Below are 15,169 nucleotides of genomic sequence, written 5' to 3' on the forward strand. Positions count from 1 at the left end.
ATGGATGGATAGAAGAATGGATGTAGGGAGGGATGAATGAATGGATAGATGGATGGATGGAGGGAGGAAGGGATGGATGGATGGATGGATGGATGGAGAGATGGAGGGAGGGTTGGAGATGGATAGATGGATGGATAGAAGGATGGAGGGAAGGATGGATGGATGGAGAGGGATGGATGGAAGGATCAAAGGAAGGAAAGGAGCGAGGGAAATGGGAGGGGAGGAAGGAGGGAAGGAAGGAGGGAAGAGAAGGAAGGAAGGAGGGAAGGAAGGAAAGATGGACAGAAAGAATTTCTTGGGGCCATATTGGGATAGAGCAAAGCCACCTAAAACATACATGGACTGCCATAGTATAGTGAAAAGCACTTAATTCCATCCCAGCACCACAAGCCATGTGCCTGCAGTAAGTTCTCATGTCAGAGTATCCTTTTCTTCATTTATAAAATGAGACTACCATGCGTTGTTACAACGCAGGTTAAATGTTCATTATATGGCAGGCAACAAGTATTAACTTACTTAATCTTGACTAGCCTCTGAGGTAGGTACTATCATTATCACCACTTTACAGGTAGGGAAATTGAGGCACAGAGAGATGAGTTAACTTGCCCAAGGTCACACAGCTACCCTCTGTAGTGGCCAGGATATAAATCCAGGCACTCCAGCTCCAGAACCTACTCCCAGATTCAGCATACTCTATGGCCTCCCAGTAAAGAGATGAAGGTCCTTGAGGAGCTGGAGATACATGGCAAGGCTCTGTAAGCACTCATCTCCTTCACCTGCTTCTTCCTCCCTCCACTCTTTCTAGAATTCTAGGGCCACATGACAGTCATCAGGTCCTCCACTCTGAGAGTGAATGAGTGCTCCTCAAATTTTGTGCCTTAGGTTCACTTTAGTCCTGGCCCTGGCAGCCACTCCTGCAACTCAGACCAGACCAGTGCCCTTGAATTAATGAGCATACATGGCCCATGATGGAATATCATAGAAATTCTCAGGTAGGTACTAATACTTGGGAACTAAAGCCATCACACATAGCTATGGTTCTAGTGTCTTTATCAATATAACTAACTATTCCAGAGCTCTCTTGCTTAGGAAGATAAAAATTGCAAATAACTTTTTTGCTTATTCCAGGAACGTCTTGAAAGGCCCATCAACTCCTCAGTAGAAACTGTCACAGTACAATTTGTACCCTAAGACTCTTGGGGAAAACACTAACCTCAAAATCTTCTCTCTGCTGCATCCACCAAGTCTAAACTAGAATATTAGGATTCTCACCCAGTCTTAACCAAGCCTCTTCCTTCCCCTCTACTCTGAAAGACCCACATTCAACCAGACTTCATAGTCTCCAGTACATGACTTTGTCCCTTCCACTTTGGGACATTACTAACATTCTATGGTCATAGGGCATTTTCTTCTTTACTGCAGTAAGAAGAAACATCTCTGCAGTCTTGCCCTATCAACAAGTTGTTCTGGAAATGTTTTGGGGAGCCTGCATTCAACATTGTCTTCAAATCACTGAATAAAGCCGGCAGCGGACCACTGAATAAAGGTGATCTATGCTTCAGTTCAAAGAAGGCTGGAGTTCACCCTGGGCCTGTTGTTCATGCAACTCATTCGAAAACATCCCGGAAAAAAACTCTCCCAAACAAAAGGCAAAAAAGAGTGGGAAATGAAGATATCTGAATGATGCAGACTGGAAGACAGGGCTGCCCTGAGCTGTTTATTTAAAAACATCACTTTCCTCTCTGGCTGAGCCCCTGGTATTCTCTGCAGCAATCTGCAGTTGGAGAATTTTGAAGAATGCAATTAACTTCAAATGCTTTGATGAGTAATATCTCTTCTCTGCATATTTGTCTAGAACTTTTTTTTTTGAATAGCGGGAGTGATGAAAGTGTTTTCCATAATAATAACAATGACAAGGGCCTGATGAGGAACTACAATTAGCTCAGTGATTCATCAGTTAGCAGCGAAAATTTCAATGCATCCTGACATTTAGAGCATTTGGTTGTGATTAACAGCCTTTGAAATGTCACCGAATTTTATTTAATTGGCTAAGAAAAATTTTTAAAAGGTAATCACTGCAAAGATCATATTCATCGCCAAAAACGATAATTGCGGGTGTCACATGACAAGGTAGATGCTAACTACTGTAGCAAACTGGCTCTGTGTTCTTACAGAAACTAATGAATGCAGCAGAGATCAATAGCTGGAAGAGTCTTAGAAGTTTATTTGAATACTCCTTTCAAAGTTCTTTGTACAACAACTGCAAGCCTTTAAGTCACCCGAGCAAATACTGACACTGAAATGCAGGTAATTGCAAAACAGAATTAACTTCATCTAGTAACCCCTGAACCACTCTGAGCCCCGGTCACAATCACAATTTCAAGTGTGTGTGTGTGTGTGTGTGTGTGTGTGTGTGTGTGTGCGCGCGCATGTGTGAGGGAGAGAGACGGACACAAAGACAAACACACACAGAATGTGTGTCTGTGTAACTGAGAAATAACTCTTTGTTTCTATTGGCTTGCAAGGGCAGGCATCATGCACAGGAGAGAATTACATCACTTAAAGGTCGTACTGATGAAGTGGAAAACAGCGAAAGAAAGCTTCACTTTCATGGGAGATTAACCAGCTCTGTGTTTTTCAAAATGTTTGGCTATTTAAAAGCCTAGCAGCTAGAGACAGGATGGAAATGTTTCTCTCTCTGAGATAAATGTGCACTCAAAATATGGTGCCAACTGTCAACCAATCTCTTATCAGGGACATTTTGTAACATTTCTGGTCCTTCCATTTCTTGCTATCCAGAATTTACACTGGACCCATTAGGTTTTCTAACTGGCCAGACCCCAGAGGGTTTTTACAGGCGAAGGCAGAACAGAGATGTGTGGAAGATTTCCCTGGTTCACAAATACTTATGTGAATGAAGGAAAGAAATCCACCGTGTGTTGGTGATTTTTCTGGACCTGAGAGGTGCTGGGAGGTTAATAGACCCTGCTGGAGTATAAGACACATTATGCCTGAAGGTGTGCTTGGTGAGCTGTGACTTCTATAAGATTCTAACCCTGAGGTTCTGATATGATATAAAGAGTTCTTGAGTCAATAAGTTTGAGAACTGGTATAAATACATTTTTAAAAGGTCTGTTCCCTGGAGGACTTTGAAGACCTTGAATATGCACAGGTGTGTTGTGAGTCTCTGGGACAGGAGGATGGCATCTCCCCACCTCGACAACACCTGGGGTAGAGTATCCTGGCAGACCAGCATCGGCTGGGCATGCAGTGGGAAACACTGGCTTGGAAGTGTTTGGGAACAAAACTGGTAAGTGGACAGGGTGGGGAGAGAGAAGTTACCAGGGCAAGAGAAAGGAAAGAAGGGAAGATAAAGGGAAGTGGACATTCCCAAGGATGTGGGCAGGAAGTAAGACCAAAGCATCAAGAGCTCCGGCTGCCTCTAGAAGCCACAGGCAGCCTGGCAAGAGTTGAGGCTGCCCAGTGACTCCATGGTCATAGACATGACACTTCCCAGCCACCCCAGCCCTGCTGGAAGGGAGGCAGGTACTGCTTCATTGTGCTGAATCCTCAACCCTGGTCCACCAGGGCCAGCTTCATGGGTATATCATGTGCACAGGGCCCGCACTCGGGGCAACCCTCTGCTGTCACTCTCTTAGGATTCTTAATGCTTCTGAACATTTTCATTTTCATTTTTTCTGAGTATTTTTAATTTTTTAAAAATGTTTATTTATTTTTGAGAGAAAGACAGAAAGTGAGTGAGGGAGGGGCAGAGAGAGAGACACACACAGAACCTGAAGCAGGCTCCAGGCTCTGAGCTGTCAGCACAGAGCCAGACGCGGGCCTTGAACCCACGAACTGTGAGATCATGACCTGAGTCGAAGTCCAATGCTTAACTGACTGAGCCACCCAGATGCCCCTTTTCTGAGTATTTTCATTTTGCACTGGGCTTCACAAGTTATGGGTCTATTCCTATCCCCATTTTACAGATGAGGATAATAAAGGTGAGGCAAAGCAGAGTTTTCTCAAGGCTTCACAGCAAGCTCTGACCAAGTCAGGCTTCTCAGCCCAACCTGCCTGACTCCAGAGGCCACAAACTTCACGTGACAAGCATTCCCTAACTCTTGCTCCTTCACCACTTCTGCCAAAGAGCCAGAAAACAGAAATTCACGGCAGGACACATTTCCAAACAAGGGATTCACGAGTTCGGAGTGCCTCCCCCTGCTCTAGACACTAGGCTTTTGAGATAAAAAGAGAACCAATTTTATAATTGTGACAAATCCTTTCAATATGACTTTCTAGAAAGAGCCTGCCAAATATGCAGAGCTTGGCATCTCCAAGCCCTGAGACGGTGCCTATCCAGGGTTCAAATCAGAATTTAAAGATGTAGCTTGGCCCCCTGCTCTGACCAGCTACGTTCGCAAATTATTAGTAAGCTGTGAAGAGGGCTGTGCTGTCCCAAACACTGAGCCTTACACAAATGTGAATTATCTGCAGTCAGCAGTCTCGTGCAGCCAAGTGGGAGGGAAGAGCCGAGGGCGATTATGTGGCACCTTCCCTCCTTATCTCTCCCTCCTCTGCAGTCCCAGCACAGGCTCAGGACCGAAATCTCAATGGCCTTCTGTGTGCCAGTGGATATTATTGGTAAAAGAAAGTCTAGAATTAGGGCTTGAGAGGCTAGTGTAGCTGAGTGAGAAAGATTCCAGTTTTTGAGCTGGGCACAACTGAGCACCAGGATGAGCCGTGTGATGTTGGGTGGGTGATCCTATGCAAACCCACACCCGGGGCCCCACCGAGCGGCCTGAAGACTCGGTGCAGAGGGGCTTCTGGGCCCCTGGCTGGTCTCCCAGCTCCTGCAACAGCTTAATGTAACTGCTGCTCCGTTTAGGGCTTGCTTGCCCTCAGTTCGGCCCCGTGACTTTCCCTGCATTCCACACTTTCCCGGCTCCCCAAGAGTTTGGACAAGGCTCATCCAAAGGAGAACACTAGAAGATAAGCCAACGCTTTTCTAAGCCATCTCTCCCTTTCTTCTGATCTGGGGGCCTGGGTGCTTTCTGGCAACAGCTGCACCTCTTCCAAGGTACCAGCTGCCACAGGACAGGCTGCCCCCTGTGACTCCGGCTTTTCCCAGGCAGCCCTCCGTGGCCCCATTCCCATCTAGATGGCCACTAGGAGGAGGCTCCAATGGCGTCCCTTGCTCCTGTTTTCCCCCCTACCCTAGAGAGGAGCTGCTTCCTGCTGCTGCCCATCTGAGGATGGTTTCACTCTCTGGTTTCTGAGCTTTTCCATCCCCTATGCAACCAATTCCTTGAAGTAAATCCCTGCTGTTTGAAACACCTAGAGCGATTGCTATTTTTCTGCTTCTTAACATCTTAACCTACCTCCCTGGTCCAAGCCACCAGTTATGCATCACCCAGATAACTTAATGGCTCCCAGCTATTGTCTTTGTTTCTCAATACAGCAGCCAGAGAAATACTGCTAAAACTCAAGCAGGTCATGTCATTCTCTGCTCAGACTCCAGTGACTTTCCATCCCACACAGAGCAAGAGCCAAAGTCCACCTCCCCCCGCCAGAGTCTGGAGGGCTCCATGGGGTCTGGCCCCTGCTACCTCCATGATCTCATTCCCTTGCACTCTCTTTCTCCCCCGCTCTGCTCCTCACACTGGTCTCTTATGGTAACTATGCCAAGCATCACTGCCTTAGGTCTTTTGTACTCTGTCCTCTTGCTGGCAACTTCTGAAGTGACTGTTCCCTCACTTCCTTAAGGTGTCTACTCCAACCAAGGTCACCTAATCAGAGAGATCTTTCCTGACCTCACTGTATAAAGCAGCAAGTCCTTACTATGCTGGCACAATGGGGCTCTCCATAGGCACTTCATCTGTCTTTTCCCATTAGACCTGAGGTCAGCAAACTTCTTCTGCAAAGTGCACACAGTAAATATTTTAGGTTTTACAGACCATATGGTCTCTATGGCTAATCAACTCTGTCACTGTAATGCAAAAATAGCCATAGAAGGTACATAGTCAGGTGAGAGCATGAATGCATTCCAATGAAACAATATTTACCAAAAGAAGATGCAGGCTGGATTTGGCTCACGGGCCATAATTAACCAACCTTTACACTAGTCCATTAAGGCAAACCCTTTGTGTAGTCTGTTCTCTGGTGCATTCCCAGTGTCTGATATTAAAAAACACACAACACATACTAGTTACATAAATGATACAGAACCTGCATTGATAAAGATTGCCATTATTTTCCTACTACTCTCCCAGAGTAATAAGAACACAAAAGTCACATGTTCTTCTAGCTTAACGCAATTGGATTGGAGGGTCGGAACCCCCAGCCCAGCACTCCCCAAAGTTTTTCATGGAATGTTAACAGGTGCTACCTGAAAAACTGATTCTTGTTCCAAGAAGTGTGGGAAACAGTTCAGTGGCATTCTTTCCTGCAGTACCTACTGGAACTTTGATTATGTGACTGTGTATTAGGAATCTCCAAGGGGCTGGAAGAAAGGCAGGGATGGGTATGGCACTCCCTAAGCATACTGCACAGAGAAAGTTTTTCTTCTGCTAACCATCACCACAAGCAGGGATTCAGTATGAAACACAATGAGGGATGAGTCTACTCTTTAAGTGTTGGTGGTCCCAGAGCCAACAAGCATGGCAGGTGATTGCCCTGATCAGAGGGCATTTTACACTCTGCTCAGCCTCACTGGCTGGACCTGGGTCCCCAGAGGACCCGAATAGCCAGCCTCACCCTCCCATCTGATACCTATGGATGCCACTCAATGACAGCAGGAGCTAACAACTGTTAGCATTATTTGCTGGTCCACGATCGAACAATTTTAAAAAAATCCATCCATTCTCCTGGACAGAAGAAAGGCAAGTCAAGGAGGAGCTTACATCACTGAGAATGTTGAAGGCCTCATTCAGAGCTATATCCAGCATTCCAATTCCTTTGGCAAACAGCTTGTCCAGATGCTCCCTGAAGTGCTGAAACGACAAAGTAGAAAATTCATTAGCGTCCATATGGTTACGTGATGCCAACCTTGGATGTACACCAGGACCAGTGCATCCCAGGCCCAAATGACCACAGTGTGTTCTTCTTCCCTTCAGAATTCAAAACATAAGAACTTATTCAATATAAAATTTACCTGCCATATGCATTTTTAGCTGTGATCACATTCTAGGGAAAGAATTCATTTAATTCTGGTGAAAAGTACTTAATTTATCTAAAATTCCTTCTTTCCTTTCCAGTTTCATCTCTCAAAACTTACTTTATCCTCTTCTACCCTCAATTTTTCCACTTCTGATCACTTCTGAGACTGTGTACGTGCTCTCCTCACTGGGAATCCACTCTCCATCTATTTCCTGGCTCCCCTGCCACACCTGGTCCCATTGACTTTGGAGACCTCACCGCCTTCCTGCCTTGGAAAATTTCCTAGACCCCCCATCTCTCACAGTGACTTAGAATGCTTCCTTAGTGGTGGGGGGGGCTGGGTGGCTCAGTTGGTTAAGCGTCTGACTTCGGCTCAGGTCATGATCTCATGGCTCGTGGGTTTGAGCCCCACATCAGGCTCTGTGCTAACAACTCAGAGCCTGGAGCCTGCTTCAGATTCTATGTCTCCCTCTCTCTCTGTACCTCCCCCGCTTGTACTCTTTCTCAAAAAATAAATAAACATTAAAAAAAATTTAAAAAGAGAATGCTTCCTTAGGACCCCATGCTGCACCCCATGCTCAGATATACCTTTCACTTAGCACTCCAGGTATGTAACTGCCTAGTTAGATTCTGCCCCCACTCGAGACAATGATGTTCTGAGACCAGGCATGTCTTGTGGCTACTCTATCTCCCATGAAGACCACATATCTGATACACAAAAGGTGCTCAAACCATCTCTAAAGAGCAAGGATAAAGACTGGGTCATGAGGTAAGAATTGTGATTACGGCAAGAGAGACACAGGCTAGAAATCAGAAGAGATTCAAGGAATTCACAAAAAGGGATCAAGCCTCTTCAGAAACATCCCTAAGGCCCATCTGGCTATGTTGGATCAACAGAAACCCAGCATCAGCTGGAGAGGAAAGGGGGCAGAAGGAAGCAAGCCTGGAGCCCATTATGTTTCTGCTTCTCAACAAAGAGGCAAGAGCAGGTCCAGGCACGTGCTCAGGGCCACGTGAGCTTGTGGCATGTCCGCTGACCCAAAGCCCGTGTCCACAGTACCATAGCTGCCTGGCATTATTTCCCAGTTGGCCTATTCCAAAACCACTTCTGTTCTACCTAAATGAATTGGGCTCTCCCCAAAGGCATCCACACCCTCGTCTGCTAAAGAAACTGGATGGAAGAGTCACCCGGGAGGGAGAGGGGCAGGAAGGGTGTGCTCACGGAAAATGTTTGCTGGTGATTTCCTGGCTGAGGAATGGCTTTCTTTCTCTTCCATGCCCTGGGACCCTTCAATGCCCCGGGACCCTTCAATGCCCCAAGAATTCCATCAGCATTCAGATAGTGACACCAGCTCATGATGTGTCTGCCCGAGAACCCAAAAACTGATCACAGAATAAGAATAGATCATAGAGACGGATCTTAGGACATGCTGATGGTCTAAGATGCTATTCTCCCTAGGCCCCCACAGGAAGCATCAGGGGCCACTGGTCATGGGGGTGGCTGCAGATTTGCTGGAAAACTGGACTGGGAAGTTTTGGTGGGATTCTCACGATGGTTCAGCTTTAATGGCACCCAGACCTAACACAAATCAAGGCTGGATTTGAAGTTGGCTGCTCACCCTAGATATATTCACATAACCCATAAGACCCCTTCCCAGGTCCATCCTTTCCTCACAGCAATCATACTCTCATGCTCACCAGAGCATGGAGTCATAGAAACCTGCTTCATAATAGGTCCTTAGCAAATAACATGTAACTGCATCCTCACAACAACCCTGTAAGTTTCCATCAACCCACTTTGCAGATGGGAAGAGTGAGGCTCAGCACTGTACCCAAATTCACACACCTCCTAGCTGCCTGGCCCAGGTTCTACCCAGGTCTGCTTCACCCATTCTAATGCCTCCTTCTCTCTGCTATACATTTGCTACTTTTATATATATACACACATATGTATACATATGTATATATGCCAGGTACTGGCCATGAGCTCTTAATCTCTACACCTGCACTACAGGTGAGTCTACAGGTAACCATCAAGTGGCTTGGGTGTTGGGGGAGAGGAATGCTGAGGGCCATGGACCCAGACAAACCACAGGGCCAGGAACCAAGACTTTTGCTTCTCTGTTCTTCCTGCTGGATGCCCAACGCCCAGCAGGATGCCAAGCACATGGCATGTCCTTCACAAGCACTGACTGTACAAATCCAGACAGCTAACTGAATCTGAGGAAGCCCAGGTGTCCCTGGCTACAGGTGAGCAGGAAGGGATCAAAACAGATCAGTCTGCCTTCTCCAAGAATGGCCGCCTACGGAAACCTGACTCGTAGGCAACTAATGTCCACCAGGAACGACTTAGGCTCAGCAGGCATCACCTCAGGGTGGTCCCCACACACCCTACAGGACGCAGAGCATCATGACACATGCCCATCACGCAGCTTGTAGAGAGGCTGGGCTTTAACCTGCCCTGGGTTCACATTGCTGTGGCTAGACCTTGCCTTCACAAGTTCATTCTATTCATCTGATGTCATTTCTGTCAACTGCATTTCATTGTGCTCGGCCACACAAGTTTACGCAGCATTGTTGTTTTTTTTAATAACAGAGCAACCCCGTTTAATTTTTCTTTAATCCATGTGCAACTGAATGTCATGTGCAGGAAGATTGCTTCAGACAATGGTTGCTTTTATTGTCAGACACTTAGGAGTAAAATGCAATAACATGTCACGGAATTCCCCTCAACCCAACTTTATAACAAGGTCCGTTCTGATTTTCTTTCTTTTTGGTACAAATCTAGTCCTTATATTACATGGAAAAAATATGTCCCCAGGTTAAGGGTTTCCAAACGACATCACAGATGAAGGACACTCCCTTTGTGTCTTTCCCTCTCATGTCCCTCATGTCTGGACTCTGTTTTCTCCTGTTGTATACCTGGACCAAATCTGCTTCATCATCCTGATCTTCCAATCTTCATTTAATCCTTGGCCCACCTGCCATTCTACACAAAACTGAGGCCTTGCCTTCCAGGGAACTATCTCCAGTGATGTGGCTCCACTAAGAGCTACTATGGCAGTCAAGAGCTATAGGTAGCCATCTACATTAAATTTAAATAAAATTACCTAAAAATAAAAACTCAGTTGCTTGGGGTACCTAGGTGGCTCAGACGGTTAAGTGTCTGACTCTTGATTTTAGCTCACGTCATGATCTCACCATTGTAAGATCAAGTCCTGTGGTGGGGCTCCTCACTGAGCATGGAGCCTGCTTAAGATTCTCTCTCTCCTTCTGCCCCTCCCCTGCTCTCTCTCTCTCCCCCCCATAAAAACAAACAAACAAAAAAACAAACAAAACTCCATTGTTCAGTCCCACCAGTCTCATTTCAAGTGCTCAACAGCCCCATGTGGCTAGTGGCCACTGCATTGGATAGTGATGATCAAAGAACATTTCCATCATTGCATAAAGTTCTACTGGACAGCACTCATCTGGAGACATCTGGGCAAGACTGGTCCTTTCTCCTCACCAAGCCACTGATCAAGAGTGAGTCAGAGGAAACTAAGGCTTATACCCACTGGATATGGGTGGTTTTTGCCTGTTCAACATCCATTCCCCTTCTTCCGATTTTCCTTCTCCACTAGTGCCTCATATCATTTGGGTGAGGTTAACATCTCTCTTCCTCCTTTCCAGATCAAAGGGTAAACCCATTTATCAGGCTTGACCAATTTGTGAATTCCATCCTAAATTCCATGAGGCACCATCAGGCATGGGCATATGACCCAATCCCTGGGCCTCTACTGAAATGTGGGGAAGAAAACTCTCTCCACTGAGACTATAGGGAAGAAGGCTGGGCTGCCAGCAGCCATCAAGCCTCTGGGGAGGAAGAGCTCACCTGAATAAAGGTAAAGCCAATGAGAAAAGAGCCCATAATGGAGGAAACAAGGCAGAATCATGTGGCTTGGGTTCCTAGAACCAGGCACGCCTAGCTTTTTCAGGTAAGTGAGCCAATAAATTTGGTTCTTTGCCTGACCAGATCTAGCTGGATTTGGGCTGCTTAACTGAAAGGAAAGGACCTTAATGACCACAACCATCACAATGACTCTGGCCGGGACAATGCTTCCAAAGCCCTGCCCTTGGATTACAATGATCCCCTTCATTTCCCGTCCCCAGCCTCCCGTTTTTAATCACTGGCATTACACTACACGATTTACCTATGTCCTGTGAGTACTCCTGCCAGACAGAGTCAGGCACTTCATAGCGCTCTCCTGGTGCACGTGGATTTAATGGCCACTGCTTTCACTACTCAAAACCTGGAGGAATTTGCTAAGGAGGAATCCTACCCACGTGCACTCCAAGGGCAGTGTCTGGTAGGGAAGGAAGGGGCCTGGCCGACTGCTCTGAAGCGTCTTCATCAATTCAGATTCTCTTTTCTCTGTCCTCAGCTGTGGTTGCTCTAAGATTCAAAATGTGTCATATTTAATGCAATCACATTATAATCACTGTATATAAGCAATTGGTATATAGAACCCATGGACTCCGGAAGAAAAAAAAACTGAACTGAAATTCAGGAGACTGAGTCCTAGTTCTGGTTGTACTATTTACCAGCTACAAGGCCCTGAGGCAAGTAGCTTTGGCTCTCAGGTCTCAGTTTTGCTCCCTGTGAAATGGGGATGAGAAAAGCCGCTGCATGGTGGGTGGAAGAGTGAGCTCGCACTGGTGCCTCCGAGTGGCAGGCAGAAGCAGGTGGCCTGAATTCCAAGTCCTACACTGCCACTCACCCTCCCTGAACACCTGAGGAAGACATCACCTTTATCTGGGCCTTCGACTCACTCTTTTTTTTTTTTCTTTTTAATGTTTACTTATTTTTGAGAGAGAGGGAGTGTGTGAGTGGGGGAGGGGCAGAGACAGGGGGGTGATACAGAGGCTCTGAAGTGGTCTCTATCCTGACAGAAGAGAGGCCAATGTGGGGCTCGAACTCATGAACCATGAGATCATGACCTGAGCCGAAGTCAGACACTGAGCCACCCCGGCGCCCCCTTCAGCTCACCTCTCACGCAAGGGGTATTGGGCTGACCTCCCCCTGATAATACAGGAAAAAAGTCATCTGAAAGAACAGTGATGACAGAAAAATGTGAGACTATCTCAATTTCACATTCACTAAAATAAACACGTGGGAAAAAAATCCTACAAAGCTTTATGCTCCAAATGCCTTCGATGCCAACTTCCTGGTTTGCAGCGCTACCATCTGATGGGCCTTGGAAAACAACTTCTTTTTCCCTGTGAGGGCCAGGTTTGATTACATGGAGAAAGACATGTGGCTGATTTCACCAACACCGAGATCCGAATGCCTTCCAGAGCCAGCTACGGAGAACAGAAGGTTCAAGAGTGCCCAAGCCAGGAAGACATGCCACAACGGCGTGCCAGAAGGTGGCCAGTTTTCGTTATTTTTCTAAATTAAAGTAAACAATTTATTGGAAATGGTGACAGTTCCACTTTATTATTAAACTTCAGTGAAGGAGGAGGAGGGTGGCTCTTTATCTTTGCTCCACGCACTCAGGCAGCATATGCTGCTGCTGCCCGGGAAAAGGCCTCGCTTCCAAAGCAATTAGTACAGCTTTATGCCTGGGGAGATAACCAAGAGCCCCACAGCCTCCCGCGCCTGAGTGCCAGCAGGCCCAGCAGGGCTGCTTATCTCCGTGAAACAGTCACAACATCCAGGCCAGCGGAGGGTCCTGGAGCAATAATCCTCTCCCTCCACCAGCATTTGATTTAGTTGAATCAATACTATAGTGCTCTCTGTGATACAGCAATCATGTTTTTCCTGTCTACATAATTATAACGAATGCTTGAGTCCTCCCAATTAAAAGCAGGGGACTGATATGACAAATGGACATGAGGAGACAAAACCATCCCCCATCCACAGAGCTGGGGGTCTGGGCTAGGGGGACTTAGGGGGAAGGCTAACAGCCACCAGTCCACAATGCCCATCAAAGTCACTGGCATTCAGCAGACCTGAATTATACAGCCACTAGGTGTGGAGGAGGTCACTGCAGCACCCCCGCCATGGCTTTGAAATTGCCTCACCCAAGTCCTCCAATGGCAGCCAACATTGGCCCAATGACAACCGTATGCTGGGCACCAGGTGTTCTGCATGCATTATTTCGCCTGATCCCCCTAATGACTCTAAACGGTACTATCAGGTTCCTGTTGTACATATCAGCAAATGGAGTCCCAAAAAGTGAAATGTTTGCCCAGGATAGCAGAGCAAGTATGAGGAAAGGGAGCCTCAAAATGTGAAGCCCCATACCCGAAACCCTGTGCAACACAACCCCTCCCAACACTGAGAGCTCAGCTCCCTACATCCCTGACAAAGTACAGTCCTCAGGGGTGGACAGAGTCTATAGGGTCATGTGCAAAGCCACGATCCCATTCAGGGATGGCTTCATGGGCATGTGACCTAGGCAGCCACACAGGGCCCCCTGCTTGGTTTAATGCTTTGCCATCACTGTCTTGAAATTCTTAATACTTTTACTTTTGAATTTGCGACTTGTAAATGAAATCCCATGGACTAAGAGCATGCGTGTGAAGAGAGCAGGTATAGGAAGCATGTGCGTGTCCGCTGTTCCTCGCTGCCCATTCACACCTAGCATCCATAATGACCGGGGGCCCAGAATCCTGGGGGACAGCTATAGTACAGGCCTTTATCAAACATGCTTGATTTTATTAGGTCACTTAGCACAGTGCTGTCAGGTAGCTTAGGGTACATGTTTATTGACAAACTAAAATTAAGAAGCTAAAAGTGAAGGTACCCTGTACAGGGTCTTCCACTGTCAGTTTTAGCAGTAATAGACACGGTACCCCTTGCCTTCTAAAATAGGGACGTAGCTCACGTCAGTCAAGTCAGCCTGAACAGACAAGCAAAGACTGTTGCATTCTTTTTTTTTTTTTTTTAACATTTATTTATTTTTGAGACAGAGAGAGACAGAGCATGAGCAGGGGAGGGTCAGAGAGAGAGGGAGACACAGAATCCGAAACAGGCTCCAGGCTCTGAGCTGTCAGCCCAGAGCCCGATGCGGGGCTCAACCTCACGGACCGCGAGATCATGACCTGAGCCGAAGTCGGACGCCCAACCGACTGAGCCACCCAGGCACCCCAAGACTGTTGCATTCTGATGTCAGACTCCTCATTGACATCTCTGTGGTCCACTGCCACTGAGCTCTGAGCGCAAACCACAGAAGCCTGTTGGTCAGAGACCCAGAGACACCTGACTTCTGACCTGACTAGGATACTAGACCACATGATGATTTAGTATAAATATGGACTCTTCATCCTAATATAATTCCTCCTGACAACACCCTTTCAACTCCATCCCTGAGATGATCTTCCCAGGCTCCAGCTGAGGCTGAGAAATCCCGTGGCTGAATTACGACTGCATCTTTTGGGCACCCACACTTCAGGGACCTAGGGCAGTGCCCACACAATACAGTTTACATGAAAGGCACACGTCCCATGGCACTGTTACCCCAAAGCCCAGGCTCCAGTGAATCAGACTGTCATTTGATTCCAGCAGGGAAAGTAGACAGTGACATGGTGTTTCTCAAACATGAAAACAGAATGGCCCAAGAGGCTCGTGGTATTAAAGAGCAGGCCCAGATGTTTGCAATTTGGGGGAGAAAGTACAGATACTGAGAGAACCTTGTCTGAGCTGGTCCTGGTTTCTCCTTAACGTTGTCTATAACAAATTGAAGTGTCTGAAGATAGCAGCTGTTCAATGCTAATGCCGAATTGGAGACGAGAGATCTCCTGGACGTGAACAATGAACAGCATTTCAACATCATTTTGAGGGCAACAGCAGTATGTGTGCCAGGTGAGATGGCGGTGATGAGCCCAGAATTGGTGACTCTCTACAATCAGAAAACACCTGAGATGGAACAGGGGCCTGGAGCAAAGCCATCAGAGGCAAGGCTGTGTCCAGGACCACTCACTGCTGTACTGTGTCAGTTCACTGTCCTCTTTGTTAGGGTTTGAG

The 15,169-nt window shown here is 46.9% G+C and overlaps 1 protein-coding gene across 7 annotated transcripts in view; it reads right to left on the minus strand.

The window, feature by feature from the left end:
- The window catches only part of CACNA2D3 (calcium voltage-gated channel auxiliary subunit alpha2delta 3), a 1,033,852-nt gene that overhangs the window by 395,098 nt on the left and 623,585 nt on the right, over positions 1–15,169 (minus strand). For all 7 annotated transcript variants that reach the window (XM_053220354.1, XM_053220357.1, XM_053220355.1 and 4 more), the window contains one exon: positions 6,903–6,992. In XM_053220354.1, coding sequence (XP_053076329.1) covers positions 6,903–6,992 — 90 coding nt within the window. The remainder of the gene's footprint in view (positions 1–6,902; positions 6,993–15,169) is intronic.

Source organism: Acinonyx jubatus, chromosome A2, assembly GCF_027475565.1.
Source record: "Acinonyx jubatus isolate Ajub_Pintada_27869175 chromosome A2, VMU_Ajub_asm_v1.0, whole genome shotgun sequence".
NCBI lineage: Eukaryota > Metazoa > Chordata > Mammalia > Carnivora > Felidae > Acinonyx > Acinonyx jubatus.